The 24647-nt window shown below is 36.7% G+C and overlaps 1 protein-coding gene across 14 annotated transcripts in view; it reads right to left on the reverse strand.

Annotated features, from left to right (window-relative positions):
- UTRN (utrophin) overlaps positions 1–24647 on the reverse strand; it is a 457676-nt gene that overhangs the window by 33336 nt on the left and 399693 nt on the right. For all 14 annotated transcript variants that reach the window (XM_074368225.1, XM_010965836.3, XM_074368224.1 and 11 more), the window contains 3 exons: positions 21138–21295; positions 19084–19250; positions 18079–18190 (listed from right to left, as the gene is read on the reverse strand). In XM_074368225.1, coding sequence (XP_074224326.1) covers positions 18079–18190; positions 19084–19250; positions 21138–21295 — 437 coding nt within the window. The remainder of the gene's footprint in view (positions 1–18078; positions 18191–19083; positions 19251–21137; positions 21296–24647) is intronic.

Genomic DNA, 24647 nt, shown 5'->3' on the forward strand with positions numbered 1-24647 from the left:
AAAATACAAAAGAAAGAGAAAAAAGAGAAACGTTAAAATTGCCTCCTCTTCTGCCACCCAGGGATAACCACTCTTAAAATGTTTGTGACTGGACTGATTTATTTTTAAACTCTTTTTATTGTAAAATAAAACACAGATATATAAAACTATAGACAACAAATACATGGTTTAGTACATTATTATACAGTGAATACCATCCAGTCAGGAAACTGAACTTTGTTGGACATTTCAAAAGCCTCCTGTCATTCCATTCCAGCCTCTATTCCAGTCATATTCTGCCCCCACGTCCATAAAACCATTATCCTCATTTTTATAAGTAATAATAACTTCCTTATGTTTTAAAAATAGTTCATTGTCTGTCCTTAGATACTACAGTTTAGTCTAGCTCATTTAAAAAATCAGATAGAGGGGAGGGTATAACTCAGTGGTAGAGTGTGTGCTTAGCATGCACAAGATCCTGGGTTCAATCTCCAGTAACCTCCATTACATAAATTAAAAAAAAAAAATCTGATATATCTTAAAACACTTTTAATCTACCAGGTTTCCTCTCCACACTTGCCATCTCCTTACAATTTAACTGTTGGAAAACTCAGGCAATTCGAACTGTAGAGTTTCCTAGGGTCTGGATTTTGCTGGTTGAATATTTTTGGCACAGTTCAGCATGTTCCTTTGGATATTCCGCAAATTGGCAGCTGGATCCGAAAAATGAAAGAGACTCAGGTTTGCTCTTTCGGCAAGATTATGGTGGTGTTTAGTAGGATTTAGGAGGCACGTGATCCTAGCAGCTGTCATGCTAAATGCCTATGTTCATCCAAAGGGAGCTTCAGAATTCGGATATTACATCATTCATTTTTAGTTGAAACAGTTTTTTAAAGATACTCCCCTCATCTATTTATTCAATCGGTAGGACAGTTCATTCAGGAAAGGCAAGATTACAGGTCTTATTTTTCTCTTTTATTGACCAGTTTTCCCTGTAATGAACTGGTTTCCTGTCATTTTCCAAAGGTGACCAATTTTTAATTTATTTTAAAATATCATTATGAATTCATAGATTAACATAGTCGATGGGTTTTGATCTACTGCAATTACAGTTGATCCTTGAACAACATGGGTTTGAACTACACAGGCCCACTTATACACGGATTTTTTTCACTAAGTACATACTATAGCACTACACAAACCGAGGATATGAAGGGCCCACTGCAAAGAGAACTTACAAACATGGAATTTCCACTAGCCAGAGGGTTGGCGCTCCTAGCCCCTGAGTTGTTCCAGGGTCAAATATATTACCATTATTGACGATCAAACTGTCCCCCATTTTTGGCCAGCTGGAACCTCTTCCTGGTTGTTGCATCTAGTTTAAGTTCTCCAGATAACAAAATATCCAGTGCTCTCCATCAGTCCTACGATGCTGTTTCTCTAGTTACTTTGGCTGTCTGAAGCCTGGTCTCTAGTAAATTCCTCAAGAAGTGCTGATTGGACCAATATTACCTGAGATCTTACATGTTGATGACAGATTCCCTGTGCTCTTTGCTAGTTACTAGACAGTTGGTTTTCTGGATATGAAATCTTCGGCTCATATGTTTTTCCCTTGAGTTTCTTAAATATGTTCCTCTATCTTCTTTTGGTATAAAGCATTGCTGTTGAAAAGTCTTATGGTTATTTAATTTTCTTTCCTTTTTTAGTCATGTTTTTCCCTTTTGTTTAAATGATCAAAGGATTTTTTTTCTTTTTAAAGTCTAGTAATTTTACCAGAATATACCACTCTGTTGGTCCTTTTGAATTAGTGTTCTCAGCCATAATATACTCTTTCAGTATAAAGTTTCACTTTTTCCTTCTTTTTCTTCCTTCCTTCCTTTCTCTTTCTTTCTTTCTTTCTTTCTTTCTTTCTTTCTTTCTTTCTTTCTTTCTTTCTTTCTTTCTTTCTTCTTCCTTCCTTCCTTCCTTCCTTCCTTCCTTCCTTCCTTCCTTCCTTCCTTCCTTCCTTCCTTCCTTTCTTTCTTTCTTTCTTTCTTTCTTTCTTTCTTTCTTTCTTTCTTTCTTTCTTTCTTTCTTTCTTTCTCTTTTTCTTCCTTCCTTCCTTCCTTCCCTTTCTTTCCTTCCTTCCCTCCTTCCTCTTTTTTTTCTTTTCTGGTGGAGGAGGAAAGGTTTTCTTTGAAAAAATTTTCTTGAAGTAGAACTGGTTAGTTTTCCTTTTTTAAAAAAAAATTATTTCTAGTCTTTGTTCCATCTCACCATAGGTTTCTTCTTCAGGGATACTTATTATCCATACTTTCAATCTTTTTCTTCTTCTTCTTCTTTTTTTTTTTTTTTTTTTGGCCTTTTTTCAATATTTGTCATTTCCCCTTACCCCTTATAATGCTTTCTTCACCTCTTTTTGAGTTTTCAAGTTTGCCTCTTATTCATCTTCTATTTCTTTTATGACTAAAATGAATTAGTCTTAATTTCTAGAATTATTTTTCTTTTATTTCTAATTCTTTCCTGAGTTCTGTCACCCCAAATTATGACAAAGGGGTATCTTGATTAAAGTTACTTGAGAAACAGCCAGTGCAAAAAGAACACTGTGACCCTCCTCCTTGTCCCCCTGAAAGCAGCGGGTAGAGAGGGAGTCATCCTTATGGCAAGAGACAGGGAATTCAAGGCTGAGGAAGCTGTATGAACAAATTCTGCTTAGATTCTTCACTAACTGGTATCTGAGCCCAAGTTTCTTTGGTCAGTTTCACAAAGTTATTGTTTCTTTGTCTAAAAGTTACAAAAGCTGCCTGTTTTGGTCACTGTTTTGAGTCTCTTATATGCACAAAATTAAAATTTGATTTTCTCCTGTTAATCTGTCTCATGTCAATTTAATTATTAGACAAGCCAAAAGAACCCAGAAGGGTAGAGGTAAATTTTTTCCTCCCCAAGAATATCTTGCAGGTTTTGTGGCTGGGGGTGGAACGTCACCACCTGGATTTATTTGGGGGATATCTCATTACCTAGTTTTGTTGTAAAATATTGTCCAGGGGTTTGGTTTTGCTGTCCAGTTGCTCTGCCTCTTTTTATGTAATTCTTTTGCAAATGGGAGGAAAATGGCAAAGGTAAAAGAGATCAAAAAACTCTGAAGCCACTGCTACCACCATCTCCCTAAAATCCTTCTGGATTAATTTTGAACAAGCACATAAGAGCTCATACATCCAAATCGGGACTGTCCTTCAAATTGTCATTTTTGGAAAGCTAATGAAGGTGAGTCACCGTTGAAAACATTTTAAAACTGAACCTACACAGACAAGTGGGTATGTAAAAACTCAAAATTAAACTTCCTCCACTATGCTGCTATTAGGTAGCAGTGAGATAATCACGAAAACTTATTTGGATAATATGAGTTTTTGACTTGCTCTCTGCCAACTAGTACAAAAAAAATTATAAAGTATTTTTAAAGTGTTGCTGAATTATAAAATGTATCCTGGGGTAGATCCATCCATGTAACTTTCTACCAAAAATTCCCCCAACTCCTGTATAAGCAGGTATGAGATGATTTTTCACTTGAGTTCTATTTTGCCAACCAAAGTTGGAAGTATTTTAAATTTTCCTCCTTGACTATGAACAAATATACGTATCATACAGAGCAAAATTTAGAGTTAAAGAATTGCAAATTAAAAACATACTCATTTTAAATCTCAAAATTTCTTTGGTCAATTTATAACTTGGGAAGGAAGGCGGTATTGTCTAATTCCTTAACAAATACTCTCAACATTAGATTTTTAACTTAACTACAATTATGCATAAGTTATAGACAGAGGAAAACAAGGAAGTACAAGGAGGAAAATTAAGGGTACATAAGAAACAACACAGTCTTTGGCATATAAGTTGAATAATTAAATATTATTATTCGGATCATGCACAAATGCAAGAATCATTGTTGAACAGCACTCTCATTAGCAAAATTTACTTCTTAAACACAGAAGTCAACAGTCCCAAATGACAGATGCGTACTTCACTACTTCACTAGAGTACATTTCACTATCATAGGGCTTATCTTGAAGACATTCCAATAGCTTTGTAATGCAAAACAGCTTCTCAGCTTTGATTTAAGGTTCTTCGATTTCAACAAGTTGAAATTCAGATGAACTACATTCTATGGATATGATGAAATAAGTAAGATAAGCTCAGAGCCTTTCCAGTTCTAGTGGAAAAATATGAAATGAAACTATTAGCATTAACCGAATCATCAAGAGGTCAGGAACACGGAGGGTAGTAAGTCATCCAGAGTAAAATGGATTTGGTTCAAAAGTCACCTTAAAAGTTAATGACACAAGACGGAGAAGATGGCGGAGTAGAAGGACGCTCGCAGGTCACCCTCTCCCACAAATACACCAAGACCCACATCTACAGACCCACTCAGCCAACCAGAGCACCTGTGGAACTCCGACAGAACATCGCCCTCTTCAAAAGATAAAGACGCCAAAAATCTGTTAGGAGAAAAGGAAAAAAGAAAGAACAAAAGGCAAAGCAGCGCGGGACAGGTCCTGCGGGGAGGGAGTGGCAAAGGAGGACTGGAGCTCGCTCGCTGGGTCTCCCCTCTCCAACTGAGAGGCCAGTGGGACAGAGGGGGAGCCTCCGAGGCTCCGATCTGTACAGAGCAGCCCTTGACTAACAGAACTAAGTTAAACGGGCACAGAGCGTCCCCCCGACACCCCGCCTGAGAAGGGGGCCGGCAGTGGCGGGCAGGGCCAGGCTGCACAAGCCGGGCGGAGGACGGAAGTGGCTGCACGGAGGCAGCCCCGGGGGAACGCAAGGGGCTGAGTGCCGTGGCTGTCGGTGGCACAGGGCAGAACAACCTGGGCCCTCCATAAAACAGCAAGGTTGATGTGCTCTCGGGGGAAGGGTGCACACCCCCATCTCTGAAAACCCGCGGAAAGTTTTCGGGGGAAGGGAGGCGGGGCTCAGGCACAGCCGCCATATCCTCCGCGCTGAGCACTCAGGCGGGGGCGGGGGCGAAACCTGCATCCGAACCGAAGGGCTTAGCAGCCTCAAAGGCCAGACTGAGACTGGCCTGCAGCCCGGGGCAGATAGGATCCTTCCATCCTGGTCCCTCAGAGAACTTGCTCCACAAAGACAACAAGGAGCTGGGTGTTGGCTCGGAGCAGGGACAGGGCTGTCCCTCGGTCTTCCCCGAGCCCACTCGCGGAGCGCCGACCAGGGTGGAGCGCGCAGCCGCACAGAGAGCGGAACTACCGGTGGTGCAGGTAGAGGGAGAGCGGCCCCCCCCGTCTTTCGGGCAGGAACACAGCCCCTGACCGAGGTGCTGGGAGGGGGCACGACCAGCCCTCCTACCTGGCCAGTCTGCAACATCTGACTGCAGCATCCGGAGGGGCAGCGACCTGCTCCCCCACAGCAGAGAGCTGCACCTGACCCAGTGTTAGGAGGAGGCGCGATCTGCTTGCCGACAGGTGCTGGGAGCAGCACAGAAGAGGGCGCCAATGGAGGGCCTCTGAAAACAGCAAGCTGAGCTTCCAAAACAGGACGAAGACAGAAAGACTTCACATCAAAAGCACACAGACTCCAGGAGAACACCGACAAACCACCCCCCCCCTTTTTTTTTATATCTGTTTTTACCTGTTCTATTTTCTATTACTCTCTTAATCTTTACTTCTTAATTCATTTCTATTTCTCTTGGGTTTTGATGTCCTGCTATTGATTAGACACAGGTTTCAAATACATCTATTCATCTCCCCCCCCTTTTTTTGTAAAGGTTTTAAAAGGACGTCTCAACCCGATTAATACTCTGCTTCAACTCACTCTTCTATTATTCATTATACACTGTTTTCAAACCCTCTTTCTCCCTTCTTTTAAAATTCTTTCTCTCTCTCTTATTTTTTTTCTTTTTTTCCTAAGTTCTATTCCTAAATAGGTATTAGATAGATAAAATCCTTAAGGACCAAAATAAACAACTGATACTCCATAAACCACAGTGCCAAAGAGGTATGAGCAAGATGAAGAAGCAGAAAAACCTTTCCCAATTAAAAGAGCAAGAGAAATCCCGTGAAAGAAAGATCAACGAAATAGACATCGATAGCCTACTAGATCAAGATTTCAAAAAAGGAGTGATCGAATTGCTGAAGGAATTAAAAGAGATAGTGTTTAGAGATATAAAATATGTCAAAAATGAAATTGAAGCTATAAAGAAGAGCCAAGTAGAATGGGTAAACTCATTGACGGAGATGAGGAATGATCTAATAGCTGTGCAAAGCTGACTAGATAATGCAGAGGAACGAATTAGTGATCTAGAAGACAGGGCAATAGAAAGCACCCATTCAGAAGAACTACAAGAGAAGAAAATAAAAAATAATGAAAATAGCATAAGGGACCTATGGGATAATATAAAGCGTCCCAATCTTCGCATAATAGGGGTCCCAGAAGGAGAAGAAAGATCAAAGGGGATTGAAAAGGTTTTTGAAGAAATCATGACTGAAAACTTCCCAAACTTAAAGAAGGAATCAGATATCCAAGTACAGGAAGCTCAGAGGGTCCCAAACAGGAAGAACCCAAATAGACCCACACCAAGACATATCATAATCAAGATGGCCAGAGTCAAGGATAAAGAAATGATTCTAAAGGCAGCAAGAGAAAAGCAAAGAGTAAGTTACAAGGGAACCCCCATAAGGCTCTCAGCTGATTTCTCTACACAAACACTACACGCCAGAAGGGAGTGGCAAGATATATTCAAAGCCCTGAATGAAAAAAAGATGCAGCCTAGGATCCTTTATCCAGCAAGGCTATCCTTGAAGATAGAAGGAGAAATAAAGAGTTTCACAGACAAAAAAAAGCTGCAGGAGTTTAGCAACACTAAACCCATGCTAAAAGAAATATTGAAAGGGCTATTCTAAATAGAAAAGCAGCAGGATGCTACAGAAATGAGAAACACACACTGGAAAGGTGATAACTCATGAATTACACATAAAGTAAACATGAAATTATAAAAGAAGACATACAAATCACTGAGAGTGGGAGAGGGAGGCAGGGAAATATAGAATATTTTTTTCTTTTTTTTTAAATTTTTTTTAACAGTAGGATGGGTTTGAGATCATGTTACTATCAGTTTAATAAAAACAGTTATAGTAATGGGTTGATAGATTTACAAAAAAGGGTAACCACAAGCCAAAAATTTACAAAGGAGTCACAAAAATTAAATAAAATCCATGATAATACAAAGGAAAATTACCAAACCACAAAAGGAAGAAGAAAGGAACAAAGAGGATATACCAATTCAACTGCAAAGATAAGTTCAAAATGGCAATAAACACACATCTATCATTAATTACTGTAAATGTTAATGGACTAAATGCTCCAGTCAAAAGACACAGAGTGGCAGACTGGATAATAAAGCAGGAACCTTCAATATGCTGCATACAAGAGACCCACTTTAGGGAGAAGGACACATATAGATTGAGAGTGAAAGGATGGAAAAGGATATTGCATGCAAATGGAAAAGCCAAAAAAGCAGGTGTTGCAGTACTGATTTCAGACAAAATAGACTTTAAAACAAAGGCCATAAAGAAAGATAAAGAAGGACATTTTATAATGATTAAAGGAGTGATACAAGATGAGGATATTACACTCGTTAATATATATGCACCCAATATAGGAGCACCTAAGTACATACAAGAATTACTAACAGAGATAAAGGGGGATATTGATGGGAATACAATCATAGTTGGAGATTTTAACACTGCATTAACATCACTAGACAGATCTTCCAGACAGAAAATAAACAAGGCAACAGAGAAATTAAATACTACAATAGAAAAACTAGACTTGGTGGATATTTTCAGAGCATTACACCCCCCAAAAATAGGATATACATTCTTTTCAAGTGCACATGGAACATTTTCCAGGATCGATCATGTACTTGGGCACAAAAGAAACCTCAACAATTTTAAGAAGATAGAAATTATCTCAAGCATCTTTACTGACCACAATGCCATGAAACTGGAAATCAACAACAGAGAAACAAAGGAGAAAAAAAGGAAAGCATGGAGATTAAAAAATATGTTATTGAAAAAACAATGGATCAATGAGGAAATCAAAGCTGAAATTAAAAAATACCTTGAGACAAATGATAATGAAAGCACAACCACTCAAAACCTATGGGACACAGCAAAGGCAGTGCTAAGAGGGAAGTTTATAGCGATACAGGCCTTCCTCAAAAAAGAAGAACAATCTCAAATAAACAATTTAACCCACCACCTGAATGAATTAGAAAAAGAAGAACAAAAAGCCCCAAAAAGCAGCAGAAGGAAGGAAATAATAAAGATCAGAGAGGAATTAAATACAATAGAGATTAACAAGACCATAGAAAAAAATCAACCAAACCAAAAGCTGGTTTTTTGAAAAAGTAAATAAAATCGACAAACCTCTGGCCAAACTCACAAAGAAGAAAAAAGAGAGAGCACAAATTAGCAAAATAAGAAAGGAAAATGGAGAAATTACAACAAACAAAATAGAAATACAGAATATCACACGAGAATATTATGAAAAACTATATGGAACCAAACTGGATAACCTAGAGGAGATGGACAAGTTTCTGGAAACATACTGTCCACCAAAACTGAATCAAGAAGAATCTGAACACTTGAACAATCCGATCACTAGAAAGGAAATAGAAATAGCAATTAAAAACCTCCCTACAAATAAAAGTCCAGGACCGGACGGCTTCACCGGGGAATTCTACCAAACATACAAAGAAGAACTCATACCAGTCCTTCTCAAACTCTTCCAGACAATTGAAAAGGAGGGAATACTCCCAAACTCATTCTATGAAGCCACCATCACCCTGATACCAAAACCAGGCAAAGACACTACAAAAAGAGAATTATAGGCCAATATCACTGATGAACATAGACGCCAAAATCCTCACCAAAATTTTAGCAAATAGAATCCAACAACACATACAAAAGATTATACATCATGACCAAGTGGGGTTCATGCCAGGGACACAAGGCTGGTTCAACATACGCAAATCAATCAGTGTAATACATCACATCAACAAGAGAAAGGACAAAAACCACATGATCATCTCAATCGATGCAGAAAAAGCATTTGATAAAATTCAACACCCATTTATGATAAAAACTCTCGCCAAAGTGGGTATAGAGGGAACATATCTCAACATAATAAAAGCTATATATGACAAACCTACAGCTAGCATAGTACTCAACGGTGAAAAACTCAAAAGCTTCCCACTAAAATCTGGGACAAGACAAGGATGCCCACTATCACCACTCCTATTCAACATAGTCCTGGAAGTCCTAGCCACAGCAGTCAGGCAAGAGAAAGAAATAAAAGGGATCCAAATTGGAAAAGAAGAGGTAAAAGTGTCATTATATGCTGATGACATGTTACTATATATAGAAAACCCTAAAAGGTCCACACAAAAACTACTAGAGCTGATTGAAGAATTCAGCAAGGTAGCAGGTTACAAAATTAACGTTCAAAAATCAGTTGCATTTCTTTACACTAACGATAAATCAACAGAAGAAGAAAGTAAAGAAACAATCCCCTTTAAAATAGCACCCAAAGTAATAAAATATCTGGGAATAAATCTAACCAAGGAGGTGAAAGAATTATACACAGAAAACTATAAACCATTGATGAAGGAAATTAAAGAAGACTTTAAAAAATGGAAAGATATTCCATGCTCTTGGATTGGAAGAATCAATATTGTTAAAATGGTCACACTGCCCAAGGCAATCTACAGATTTAATGCAATCCCAATCCAATTACCCAGGACATATTTCACAGAACTAGAAAAAATCATAATAAAATTCATATGGAACCATCAAAGACCTAGAATTGCCAAAGCATTACTGAAGAGAAAGAAAGAGGCTGGAGGAATAACTCTCCCAGACTTCAGACAATACTATAGAGCTACGGTCATCAAGACAGCATGGTATTGGTACCAAAACAGACATATAGACCAATGGAACAGAATAGAGAGCCCAGAAATGAACCCACAAACTTTTGGTCAACTCATCTTTGACAAAGGAGGCAAGAATATACATTGGAATAAAGACAGTCTCTTCAGCAAATGGTGTTGGGAAAACTGGACAGCAGCATGTAAAACAATGAAGCTAGAACACTCCCTTACATCATATACAAAAATCAACTCAAAATGGATTAAAGACTTAAACATAAGACAAGATACAATAAACCTCCTAGAGGAAAACATAGGCAAAACATTATCTGACATACATTTCAAAAATTTTCTCCTAGAAGAAATAAAAGCAAGAATAAACAAATGGGACCTAATGAAACTTACAAGCTTCTGCACAGCAAAGGAAACCAGAAATAAAACAAGAAGAAAACCTACGGAATGGGAGAAAATTTTTGCAAGTGAAACCGACAAAGGCTTGATCTCCAGAATATATAAGCAGCTCATACGACTCAATAAGAAAAAAATAAACAACCCAATCCAAAAATGGGCAGAAGACCTAAACAAGCAATTCTCCAAGGAAGACATACAAATGATCAAAAAGCACATGAAAAAATGCTCAGTATCACTAATTATCAGAGAAATGCAAATCAAAACTACAATGAGGCTATCACCTCACACCAGTCAGAATGGCCGTCATTCAAAAATCCACAAATGACAAATGCTGGAGAGGCTGTGGAGAAAGGGGAACCCTCCTACACTGCTGGTGGGAATGCAGTTTGGTGCAGCCACTATGGAAAACAGTGTGGAGATTCCTCAAAAGACTAGGAATAGACTTACCATATGACCCAGGAATCCCACTCCTGGGCTTGTATCCAGAAGGAAATCTACTTCAGGATGACACCTGCACCCCAATGTTCATAGCAGCACTATTTACAATAGCCAAAACATGGAAACAGCCTAAAGTCCATCAACAGGTGACTGGATAAAGAAGATGTGGTATATTTATACAATGGAATACTACTCAGCCACAAAAACCGACAACATAATGCCATTTGCAGCAACATGGATGCTCCTGGAGAATGTCATTCTAAGTGAAGTAAGCCAGAAAGAGAAAGAAAAATACCATATGAGATCGCTCATATGTGGAATCTAAAAAACAAAAACAAAAACAAACAAACAGACAAAAACAAAGCGTAAATAAAGGACAGAAATAGACTCACAGACAGAGAATACAGACTTGTGGTTACCAGGGGGGTGGAGGGTGGGAAGGGATAGACTGGGATTTCAGAATTGTAGAATAGACTACACTGTATAGCACAGGGAAATATACACAAAATGTTATGATAACTCACAGAGAAAAAAATGTGACAATGAGTGTGTATATGTCCATGAATGACTGAAAAATTGTGCTGAACACTGGAATTTGACACAACATTGTAAAATGATTATAAATCAATAAAAAATGTTAAAAAAAAAAGTTAATGACACAATATAAATGCACTCAACTTACTGGGAAAACAATGTAAGGTAGGCAAGAACTGAAGAACCTCGTCAGGATGCTGAGGTCAGAGAAGCAGCAGTGATGCTGCATTTTTAGCATACTGGCAAACATCCCAGGTCTCATCCAAAGCAGTACGACTGCCAAAAACAAACTACACTATCTCAACGGGGAGCTTTCCAAAGAATGAATTAGCATTCCCAATATTTGATGTTTACAGTCTTACGAATACATTGATGCTGGCAGAGGTGGAGAGGGGAGGACAATACAACTATTTCTAGTTTTTTCCTTTGTTCTTTTTGTTTTTGTTCGTTTCTTGCCAACAACATACAGCTTGTAAAAGAAAGATGTGACTTCACTTTTAACCTTAAAAAGAAAATTTTTTCTATTTTTTTTTCTGTAGGAAACTGATTTTTCTACACTTTCTAAAAACACTGAAAATATGAACTTTTGTTTTATTTCCCCATATATTAACTAATATTGACAAGGACATGCTTCAACTAGTTGCTTTAAAAGTAATATGCACTTGCTTAAAAAATACAACACGAATCTGTTTTGAGTGTTGTTAACTCTTAATGCGCTGTTTCCTGTCCTCCTCTCTTCTCACCAAAATCTCAGTGGAGCTATCAGAAAAATCCAGTCCGCTGCAAACCTAGCACGTAAGCAGAGAATTCTGCAAGGATTCTACCCCCACCAATTTGAACGCTGGGAATAGCCAATGTTGCTGACCCTTCCAGCAACAAAATTTTAAGAATATCTCATCCCTTCTCCCTGAGCTAACACGGCTCTCAAACCACCTTCCTATTTGAGCTAGGCCTTCAGTCCCTGATACCTATGCTTACCAATGGGTAAGTACTCTCTCTACTGACTTTCCCCACTTCCCCATCTTCCCGACATGGACTGGGATACTGTCTCTCATCAGATGCACACAGCCTCTATTTACCTTTCTTTTCTCGTTAGCGTGACTCTGTGTTCTCCTATATATGAACACGTTCCCATACATCCTGCTCATAACTGCAATTTCAACCTTTCTCCTTCAGTGAATCCTGATGCTCCATGACAACACCATCTCCCTTACAATCCTGTGTAATCGTTCCTTCACAAAGGCCAAGAATAGAGGAGGTTTACAGCATCTTCCCCTTAGCCTCAGCCTTAACACCTAGTAAAATCAACGTGCCCGTCTGCTCCCCTTTGACTGCACTTGGCCAGACACAGATATCATCTGTCACTTCTAGAAACAGACTGATGAACTTCTAAAAGCCATCTCATCTCAGAAACCTCCTATGTCCCACTTCCTTTTTTTTAATTGAACTGTAGTTGATTACAATGTTGTGCTAGGTTCTGGTGTATAGCATAGTGATTCACTCATACATGTACATTCTTTTTCATATTCTTTTCCATTATAGGTTATTACAAGTTATTGAATATAGTCCCCTGCCCTATCCAGTAGGACCTTGCTGTATATCTATCCAGCATCCCAATTCTCTCATACACTGGGGTCTGGCTACACCCTAGGCTTCATCATAGCTCAAAACATCCCTCAATCCCAAATCTTTGACTTGGAAAAATCTTTCAGCTCAAAACTTCTGACTCTTGCTCCTACTTCTTTCATGTGAACAACCTGTTCTGGGCCCAACATCTTGATCTTTAGCCCCCCAACTCCCTTTGGGGTTTCTTCAGCATGGAGATAGTCCAAGTCAACCCCAGCATCATTAACATCTTTGAATCGTGCACCTCTTTGGCCTTCAACTATATTTATCATTTAATTCCAAAGCTGCTAAGCAATCATGGAGTCACTGACTGTAAATCCTTGTCAATCAACCTTAGCTGCACTCCTGGGGTGAAGGCACAATCAATTCACTCCTCCCTTGGTGATTCATGCTTGCTCCCAGGAGATGTCCAAAGGTTTTCCATCCTCATCCATACTTAACCCTATCCAGCTCTCTCTTACTGTCAGAAATTGCTCGAATTCATATAAATCATATGTGAAATTCATCACCCTCCCTCTCTAATTTAAAGAACTATCTATTATATGTTCTAACATACAAAAATGTTTCTAATTTGAATTAAATTTGGTTATTTACAACAGAGACTATACTCAAAAAAAAGATCCAACTACGGCAATTTTCATTGTGAAATTAAATGATCATAAACTCTTATTCCAATAAAAAAAGAAACTTAAAATCTGAACATCTTTAATGTAAAATGTAACTATTTTTAAAATAAATGTTAATCCTAGAATTCAAACATACAGTGCACAAGTATCGAGAAAAAATCTGAATATTATTTTGCTCCATAAGATTATTCATTCTAAAGAATATTATATAGAGTATTGTTGAATCTGTCCACATAAAGGCCTTGCTTTGTCCTGATTATATTTTCTCTGTACTTCCAGTCCTCAGCAAAATGCTTGGTATATAACAGGTACCAAAAAATAAAATATTCCTGAAAACATAAAGAAAACAGTTTGTTAATGTGCCAAATTGTGTATATGTTTCCCTAATGGAGTTAAATCACTATATCCATGCCAGAACCTTTGAACAAATTACTTACCTTCTCTAAGACTTAGTCTTTTCTTCAAAATGAGGAGGAGTTAGATAATTTCTTAGACCCTTTCCAGCTTTAATATTCTATAAATAGTATTTATAATGTCAGATATGAGCACATTTAGCTTTATGTACCAGAATTAACTAAGCATAGTAAGAAAAGCATGAGTCATCCTTGTCCTCAAGGAGCTAAAAAGATAGTTGAGGAGGAAAAAACATCACACAGAAAACAATACAAGATAACACAGGACCAAACACGAACTGGTGAAGTGGGGTCTGTTGGTAGAGGCCAGAGAATGATGTGCTTTGGTGAGGGGAAGCCAGGAGAGTTTGGGAAGATTTCACATACAAAATAAGAGTCAAGCTGTTTTTGTGAAAAAGTGGGATTTGAATGAATGGAGAGACAATGGTGACAGGTATGAAATAAAATCTATTGTCACGCTGCCTGTTTTAGATGAACTCTTGTTGGGCCTAATGAAAGAATTCTTTTTTTTTTTTTAATTTTCCTTTTTTTCTTACTTAAAATTTTTTTTTTTTTTTTTTGTGGGGAGGGAGGTAGTTAGGTTTACTTATTTACTGTATTTTTAGAGGAGGTACTGGGGGTTGAACCCAGGACCTTGTCTATGCTAAGCATGCGCTCTACCACTTGAGCGACAGCCTCCCCCCAAAGAATTCTTAAACGTACAAACTTGTATCATAGAATGATGAGGAAACATAAAAGGTTTTAAAAAATCATTTCCTAGAAAACGAAAAATTCTACTTCATTTCTATAGATGAATGTTTTATTATCAATTTCATAAAACACCTTGACAAATTATGATCACTAATTCATACAGCATTGGTCTCCCTACATCTAAAGACACAAACTGTCATAGACAATAAGCTGATATATTGGAAGAAATATTTCTTGAGCTTTGAGGGTTTAAAATAAGCCTTAAAAACTTCAGGAAGCTTTTAACAATAGCAACATTCAGATTCAGCTGAAAAAGGAACTTGAACAGGAAAAAAATCAAGTCAGTGATATGACTAGAGCATTTTCCTGACCACAAACGGAGATGCGCTATGAGAAACGCAAACATCAGGATGCATAAAGAAAGGTCTGATCCATTCAACACTTGAGTGGTGCTTACTATGATTATACTGAAAAAATTCGTATTTTAGTTCATTTTATAAGGTAGACATCAAATGAGTTTAGAGAACATTGGGTAAAAGATGAATGTACCATAAATAAAACTCACTTAAAGGAAAAGAAAAGAGAAATTCTGGATAACCGTTAAATCAAGTAATTCATTACTATTAAATTCAACAGTATGCCTTTCAAAAATTCAACTTACATACATTTCTAGTCATTTTATCAAAAGTTATGAGGTCAAATGCAGAAAATAACCTGTCATAAGAGATGATTTATGAGTAGGTGGCTGATTAAGATAACTACACAAACTTCAGAAATGGGCAAAAAACCTCCTAAAGCATATCTGCAAGAAGGAAGTCACTCTGTACAATGCAGGGTAAGCTATAATCTTAGGCATGATAATGGTGACTTTGCAAAGACTAGGGAACAAGAAGAACATTAGGTAATTTACAGATTGTATTTTAAAATGACAGCTGGAGAGTGAAATTCATTAGTGTATCAGTGATTCTCAAACTTGCCCACACTGGCTAATGACTGATGTTGAAGTAATGTAGATTTCAAATTGTGTGGGTATTTTGCAAAACCATTATGGATTATCATATTTAAGAACAAGAGAAATAGTAATTTTACATACTTTTATTTACTTTATACATCTTTAAATATGTAGTCATATTTATGTATCTGACTTTATGGTTTTTCCCATTTTGACATTAGTTCTTTATAATCAGTTTCCTAAATTTCTAACTCCAATCATGCAAATTTCAATACTACACTTCTCCCCAAATCAAATGCTTTACAGTGACCAGCAGGGTTCTGCACCACCTAATATTTATTTGCCTTTCTCTTTAATCCTATCTCCTACCATTCTTCCTTTTGTTAAGGGAGAAATTCACTCTTTGTGAAATTCACTCCAGTTTCTTTCTGTTCCCCCGTCATTCTCCCCTCTTTCCCACTCCAGGGCCAGCCTTGTGAATGTATTATGGAAGCTCCCTGAGCTTGGCCTTTAATGCTCTGCTGCTGCTATCTTGAAAGTCGCAATAAGTTTTTAGCAAGGGACCCCCACATGTTTATTTTGCTCTGGGCACTTCAAATAGCCAGTGCTACCTACCACACTCCCCTTGTGCAATAATAAGCTCCACTTTCTTCTATGTCCAGTCATGCCAACCTCTTTCCCACCTCCAGACCACTGTGTGTGCTGGTTCTTCTTTCTGAAATACTCTTCTATACCAGTTCTTTACACAACTGTTTCTCATCCTTCAAGCTCAACTGAAAATGTTAACTTCTCCGAAAGACCTTCCCTGATTTCTTTATCTAAAGTGCCTCCTCTAATTTTCTATCTCATTTTCCATCTATTTCTTTAAAGGCACTCACTACAATCTGTAATGATCTCATTTATTTGTTTCCTTGTTCACTGTCACACATCTCCTCCTCCTAAATGGGAAGAAGCAGGAGAGTCAGTAATCTTCTCTATCTCGGTAGTACACTGATGAATTATCAGGGCCAAAAATAGCATCTGACACATGGTAAGTACTCAATATTCATTTGTTGAGTGAATGAATATGTTAATCATAGTAATAAATGGTGCTTCACAAATTTTCTTAGGGGAACTTTTCCCAAAGTCCTTATGCACTATGGATAGTTCATCTATTATAATTCAGCAACATTTTCTAGAGATTAATTTTCTCCATATATACAGTGCCTATTTATTTGAGATAAGATACCTAAGAATGTGAGTGAGATTTATATGTGTATGTTTTATAAGTGTTGCTGCCTTTCTGTCAATTTATGACCCAAAAAGTAACTCAATTCCTGAAACCAAGAAAATGTACAGCTCTATGAATAAATTTTGGTTCACTATTTGGAAAGAAGCTAAAAAAATAGCTATTGACAGAAAAATGAAGATAAAAAAGAGACATATATCTGTACAACTTAAACTTGTGCAGTGCCGTCTGCCAATTGTATCTCAATAAAACTGGAAGAAAAAAAAAGAGATGTAGATCAAAAGAACAACAGGAGTCAGTAACCGATACTAGTGAGGCTATAGTAAAATCAGACATTAACAAAATGAGATAATAATGTAAAGTGGTATAAACTTCTCTTTAAGAAAAATAACTTGACATGAGGTATTTTGGCAATTGACCCAGGTCATCTATTTTTAGTGCTTTATTCTATGGTAATTTATGCAATATAAGGAAAGAGCTATATTTATAAATATTTACATAAATTTAATATAAATGTATATTTATAAATATACAAAGACATATATAAAAGTTTTGCTTCTAATATCGGAAAATTGAAAATAAACCAAATGTCCAAATTTAAGGGAATGGTTAGATAAATTATAGTAATTCACTCAGTTAAATATTCTGTAACTAGGAAAGGTTATACTGTGTGACAACATGGGGGAATACTTATATATGGCATGTTCAGTGCAAAAGAGCAGGATCAAAATTCCAGAAATATAAAAATAAACAAGATCTCAACAAAATCAGAGATATGGAAGAATATTGCAAGATAGTTTATTCAGGAGCTAGATTTATGAATTTTTTACTTTCTCCAATTTTCTATGTTTTTGTCAATGTAAATACAATATTTAACTATGAAAATGTACATGAAAACTATAAATATGTCTCAAAGAAACATAATTTCTTATGACATAGTATCAGTTTCAAGGTAGGTCAGTGTGAGCTCTTAAAAGAGTGTGCTATGGAGAAAGTTGAGTTTAAAATCAAAACATAGATGTAAATAAAATTTAATTAGTTAATTTTTCCAAAAAAAAAATATAATTCCTGTGCTAATAAATTTCAACACTGATGTATTTGCTTAAAAGAAAACAAAACAACAAAAAATATATGGTTAAGCAATCTTGAAAGGGATCTTTTTCCAGATAAAGTTAAGTCTAAATAAATCAAATAATTTTACATGTTAGTTAATTCAAAAGCAACATATTAAAAATAAATAAATAAATAAACAGCGGATTAGTACTCACAGGTATACAATATTCCACCATTGGGTAATGCAATTTGTGACCCTTTGCTGTTCGACCCGAAAAAAAGCAACTCTGGCAGACGTCATAGTTAAAATGCTTTAGGCTTCGATACCTAGATAAAAGAAAAGAAAATTCATTGGCCTGAATGCCTATTATTTAGTGCAAATCAGTCATCTGTGGTAAGGAATTTCATTTATTCAAATAACCATAAAAATAAAAGTTAGATTGGCCATAAATGTGGAATTTGCTTAGTATTTTAGCTCCAAACTAGGGCAAAGAGCACCTTAACTTTCACAAAGAAAATTAAGGATACCACCTCCTAAGTGAAAAAAAAAAATCAAATTTTTGGAGTTGAAGTCTCTGAAACTCGTTTTCATCTGTTTTAACAAATGAGAAGAAAAACAGTCAAGTCGTAAGATGTTTTGTAATGTTTGAATGAGAATGCAAAATGGCAGAGAAGAAAAGAGATTCATGCTTATTAGCCTGACATATCAAAATTTAAAATGTCACTTATATCATCAATAAAAAATGAGTCTCAAAATTCCCTGACAAATTTTGCTCCTTGTGTGAAAGTAGGGTTAATCTATTTCACACAAAACTTGGCAGAAGTAACACAAAGTAATTAGGTTAGTTGTTAGTTAATATTCAATTACTACTTCCTGCTTATGACCCCAAATGCCAAATTCCATCAGGGTCATATATGTATAATGAGTCATACAATTGTTATGCATGGACATTTCTCTATGGAAATAGAAATTCAGAAAAATTTCTGGCTCTGGAGCAAAACAGTATATATAACAATAATAATAAAGCAAGTTTCCTGTATCAGAGGGCTGTCGGAAGGAATGTCATTTTCAGACAGATGGGATGTGCTGTGTATCCTGTTTCTTTAGGACAGAAAAACCCAAATGGGAGTAAACAGGAAGGAATGATGGACATACACCGAAATTAAACAAACAGAACAGAAGATCGTCTCTTGCCACCACGAACAGTAGATCATCCTACCTGAACCCAACAATTGGACATTCCTTACAGATGTTGCATTTGGCCTGATGTTTTGCAGTCTCAGCTGCTGCCACTCGATGTAGAACCGGCAGCCAAACCATGGACTGTGGTTCCAGACGCATCCAATCTATAAACTCCTTCACACTTATCTCTGGCTTGTTGTTATTCTGGTGAAGAAATAAACATGTTAAAAGGGAAGAAAATGTCTTCATTTAAATTGCAGCAAGTGTTCGTTGCTTCAAAATCTTCTGAAAATCTGTACAGAAGTAAAAGGAAAGTTATGTAACTCTTTCTAGGTCAGTTAAACCACAAAATATTTAAGGTTCTTCAAGGGAAAAAAAATTCTAGAATTTAAAAAGAGAAAAAGCAGAAATAGTTATATAGGAGGAAGAAACAAATTCCAATACCTTAATAGACTCAAATTTAAAAAAAACAAAAACGAAACCCACACAATTCTAGGTACTCGTCACACAAATACTTTAATCCTATAAAATACATTCATCTAAGATAGTAAACATTTGCAACAGTAGTGGGGCTGGGGGAATGGCTCAGTGGCAGAGCGCATGCTTAGCATGCACAAGGTCTGAGGTTCAATTCCCAGCACCTCCATTAAAAACAAACAAACAACAACAACAACAACAAAAACTGTGAGAGTTAAGACTCACTGATAACTTTCCAAACTTGAAAGCCATTGTAAATGCTAAATAAAAGCTTTATTTCTGTGTCCTGCTCCAGTCTTGCTTACAGCATCATACCAGGAGCACATTTCTGTAAATGTGCTCTGCAGGATTTCCAAGTCTATCATGATAAATTGTATGAAACATCTTGACTTCTCTTTATATTATAACACTACATAATTTTCACATGTGCAAAGTTACCAACATACTTCTGCTGTTGTTAAGGTCACTCTATGAACCAACACATATGAGAATCATATTTAGAATTTTCATTTGGTATTTTTTTGTATCTCTAAAACAAGAAAAAGGGCCATTATAAAATGTAATAACCCATAACATCAATTCTCTTTAAAGAGATGGTGTGAGCAGTTTTTTTTTTTTTGCTCAGCAGTGATAAATCACTGCATATGCCTTAGCAAAACATCTGTAGGCTTGTACTTTATGTATTTGTATAAAGTAAATAGTAACATTTCTAAAAATGCTTTTCTATACAGTAAGCATCAAAAAGGAACTCAAGTGCTTTTCCAGTTTAACATCAGTAACTTAGATCAGTACATAACTTTGTACGTCATTCTCCTTTTCTCCTTTTGTACATATGTTCTCAAAGAAAAGACTGCAATTTTCATTATGTCTAATTTACATTAAAAGGTCTTGCCTATAAGGAGCTCAGGGCATTTTTATTCATTTATTTAGCAAATATCTGTCAAGTAGCTATGATGTTCAAGGCACTGTACACAAGGATATAACAGTAAAAAGAAACAGTCCCTGCTCATGGAGCTTAGGTTTATATATTAAAAAACCACTCACTAAGTAATTATATAATTCAGTATGTAACTATAATTGTAATGAGCACCATAAGAAGGCAGAAGAGACTCAGTGAATACAGTGGGACGCATAACGCCATCTGAAGGGGTCAGAGAAGGACTTTCAGAGGATGTGAGAATTAAGAGAAGATCTAAAGAATGAATAAGGATCAGCAATGAAAGGGAGTTTGTGAGAAGAACATTCTAAACAGAGGGCATGGTCCAAAGGCGCTAGGACAGGAATGAAGGGACTAAAACAGCACAACCTGAGAGCAGAGAGCAAGGGGACAAGTGGTCTAAGATGAGGCCAGGGCAATGGCAGGGTCAAATGACAGGAATCTAATAGCACATGTTAAAGATGTGGGGTTTTATCCATTGAGAAACAGTAAGTCTCCTCAAGGGAGCTGCTGTTCCTTGAATCAAATGTGCCTCAAAAACTAAAATACAAAGTTACTGGGATGGTACCCAACGTCTTCTACCGCCTGGTTCCAGCCCAAGTCCTTTGTTCCATTTCTCAGAACATCCTCAATACCATCCCCACACATTCTACATACCAGCGATGCTCCATGTTTACCTGTTGGAAGCAGCTGCGAACACTGGGTTCAATATTACTGCCCCCAAAAGCTGCTACTTCCCCCAGCTGCCGAGGGATCTGGATGGCATCGTGAAGCAACAGGCCAAGCTGCCTTTGGTCGCACATTTCTGTGGGCCCCGCCACTTCCTTAAAGAGATCTACAAGGGGGAGAGGCAAGAGGTTAACTTCCATCTGCCTATACTGTTCTTTTAAGTAAACTATGCCTTTGGTTAAGTGAAAGGAACGATACAGATTGAAAAAGAAAAAGTATGGACGTGAATCACACTAGCTGTCTCCTGAATCCTGATAACCTTAATGTTCTGCATGTTTGAAATCAGGAACTGGTTAACCACATGTTTCCTAAAACAATCTACTCTTATATGTCAATACATAGAAACAGATCAATAAATACAAATTTCCTTTTTAAGTGGTACAGTGTATGCATGTGGGTTCATTCAGTGGTCTCAGTACGGTCTCCCTTCTTACTGAAAATGAGTGGGTCAAACAAAGCTTTCTTCACGACTTGTCAAAGGAACGAACAGATCTTAAGGAACAAATCTTTAAATTTTAAAAGATTTGTTTACCAACTCTTTGTATTCACTCCTAAATTAAATATTCTATTAAACATATATATATATATTTTTCTTTTCTAGATTTCTATACTTAAATCTGTTTTACATAAGAAACATTAAACAGTAGAAGGAGGTGTCTTTTATTTATAAGGGTTATTTTTTTAGGCCCAATCAGTCTCTTGTTCATTCTTAGCTATAAAAATTGTTTTTGTTTTACTTCATTTCATGTAATGAAATACATTTATTTGAATTTAAAGGACTTCTTAACAAAAACTCATGCTCTTTTATCCATTTTATCTTCTGTTCACCACTTGCAGTATTTTGAAGGTTAAAATTATTACCGTATTTCCAGCCATAAAGCTAATATATTTAACTAAGTTACTTTTGGAGCAGGGAGAAATTTCAGGCAAAAACAATCCACTTCATTATAGAAACTAATGCCTTTTGAAAAGAAATTTCTAAGTTCTAACAATTCAAAGTCATACAAATTCTGAGTGGTTTTCATGTGAAGTTTTCTAAGAACAGAAGAAAGGAGAGAACACTGAATCCTAAAAATTTTAAACAATACCCGATAAATGAATATCAGACCAAATTGTATCATCACCCCCACTTTTTTTTTTTAAAAGGGAATAAGGCTACATCTAATACTGTCAACAGTGGATTTTTAAACAACTAAATCAAGTTCAGTGTAATGGACACAGTAATTATAATGAAACATGACTTTAATTATAAGCATACATAGGGAAAGCAAATTCAATTAAGATAAAATTAATTTTTATTGTCATTTGTTCACATAGATTTGGTTAGAGTTCTACTCGTTTCTTTTCATTTGTTAAAAATAAGACTCTCATAGGCAGAAACTATTTATATTACACTGTTCATTGTAAACCCATTCCTGGGAGGAGGCCTTCTAAGTGAATACAGAGTTGATGCATATGTATAATAATCTGCAGAGAAGTTCACATTTTCCGTGAGATAAATCATTGCCCAACTTGGCTCTTCTGAGGCAGCTAGCTATACTACCATGCCATTACCAAGGTAAAACTACACACAAAGCATAAGAGGAAAGAGTCCTTAAAATTTTGACATATTTCTGAATTCTTACAAATATTCACATTCTGATGCTACAGTCAGATACAGAAAGGAGCGTCAGGATGTGAGGATGGGTCAGAGGAAAGTCACAGTCTAAAGCCCAAGGTCCAATAAATCAGCACAGAAGAGCTGCAAAGGCCATTCAAAAGGATCTTGGTAAATGTGTTTTTGATGAGGCAAGGAAGCCACTGAGCTATAAGCAGGAAGGCCAGGGTGTTATCAGAACTTAAATCAAAGGACATTCTCAGGAAGGCACGCAGAGAGAAGGAGGTGTCATCAGGGTAAAGACAGTGACATTAGCCATTGCAAAATCAATGTTCCGACAGATGCCAATTGACCCAGAATAGCACCTCTGCCATTGAGTTTGGAGAGCAAATTGTCTCGAATATTAATTCTAACAAAGGAAATAATAATGAGGAAGTGTTCTGATATCACTGGGGGAATCAAAACTGGAATCAGAGTTGCCAAGGACCTTGAAATAAAAAAACAAAACAAAACTGCAGAACATTCCCAGAGTCTCAATACTCTTAGGTAAAATTTAAAGATTTCAACCTAAAAAGATTTCTCATTTAATTCAGTCCTAAATGGCATACTTCATGGATCAAATTAAATATCAGAAATCTTCATTGCGTGGCTTCTGCTTCCCCTGCCATAGTCTGACAGTTCAATGTTGAATTGCACAGAGCAGTAAGTTTCCTGACATTTGCAGGAGGTGTACCCACTGTAGTACAAGTGTATGAGTACACGTATGCTTAATGCTCTCATTGGAAAGATTATGCATTTTAGGAATACGTGTGAGGGTATGTGTGTAGATAAAAGCCATTTTTTTATATACTGCATAGAATTTGGGTTTTGCTCTAAAACTCCAGCCACCATGTTCTGTCTCTCTTTTGGTCTCAGATTTCTCGATAATCAGCTTGAAAAAGGAAGAGAGGAGGAATCATTGATCTAGGAAAACAGATCACTCTTACATTTTAAGACTCATGACAAACTCTTTGAGGTTGAATCTGCATTCTTTTCAGAGTAAGCTCAGCACCATGACATAATTGTTACTTTCAGAGAACCCTAAATTCTCTCAGGAACACATAAAAATCCCAGTGATCCAAAAAAAAAAAAAAAAAAAAAAAAAAGTCCTTTTCTCATTTGGTACACTGATGCTTTTATTAACATTTTCCTTTCCTGCTCATCACAGAAATAATTTTTTTTTAGCTTTGGAAATGACATCTATTGACAATTATGATGCTGAAGATGATTTAAATTCTGGATAAAGTGCCACCAAACAAAAGCCCGTGCAAAGCTTTTTTCTTCATGGTTCACTAGGCTCCATCAAGGCACTTCATCTCCTGATTCTACAATCAGCTTTTCGTTTCATACAAATCCCCATCTCTTCTCACTGACATTCTTGTCAAACTGTGTAAGAGAAACAAGCCATCATGACCTAGCCCTGGAATTCAAAATCAAATCACCTCACAGCCATCCCAGAAAGTAGAAGTTTTAAAAAATGTACGTACATTCACAGAAGATGCATGACTTAACTAAACTTACAGGACCTGTGATCACACATTCTCTTGTTTGATCTTCATCTCTCCACTCATGAAATATCCCTCACCCTCTCCCTCAAAGGTATAGATATATATACATGGAACCATATGGGGCCAGGCATGGCAAGATCAAGGTACTCACATTTTACGGACAAAGCTGAATTTATAAAAACTTGCAGAATTAAGAATTTAGAGACATAGCAACAACTGCTACCATTTAATCAACGACTACTATTTCTAGGTACTTTTCATGTATGATCCCTAGTTGCTTTCAAAGCAAGAATAATTAGCTTTATTCTTTTGAA

This window comes from Camelus bactrianus, chromosome 8 (genome assembly GCF_048773025.1).
Source record: "Camelus bactrianus isolate YW-2024 breed Bactrian camel chromosome 8, ASM4877302v1, whole genome shotgun sequence".
Taxonomy (NCBI): Eukaryota; Metazoa; Chordata; class Mammalia; order Artiodactyla; family Camelidae; genus Camelus; species Camelus bactrianus.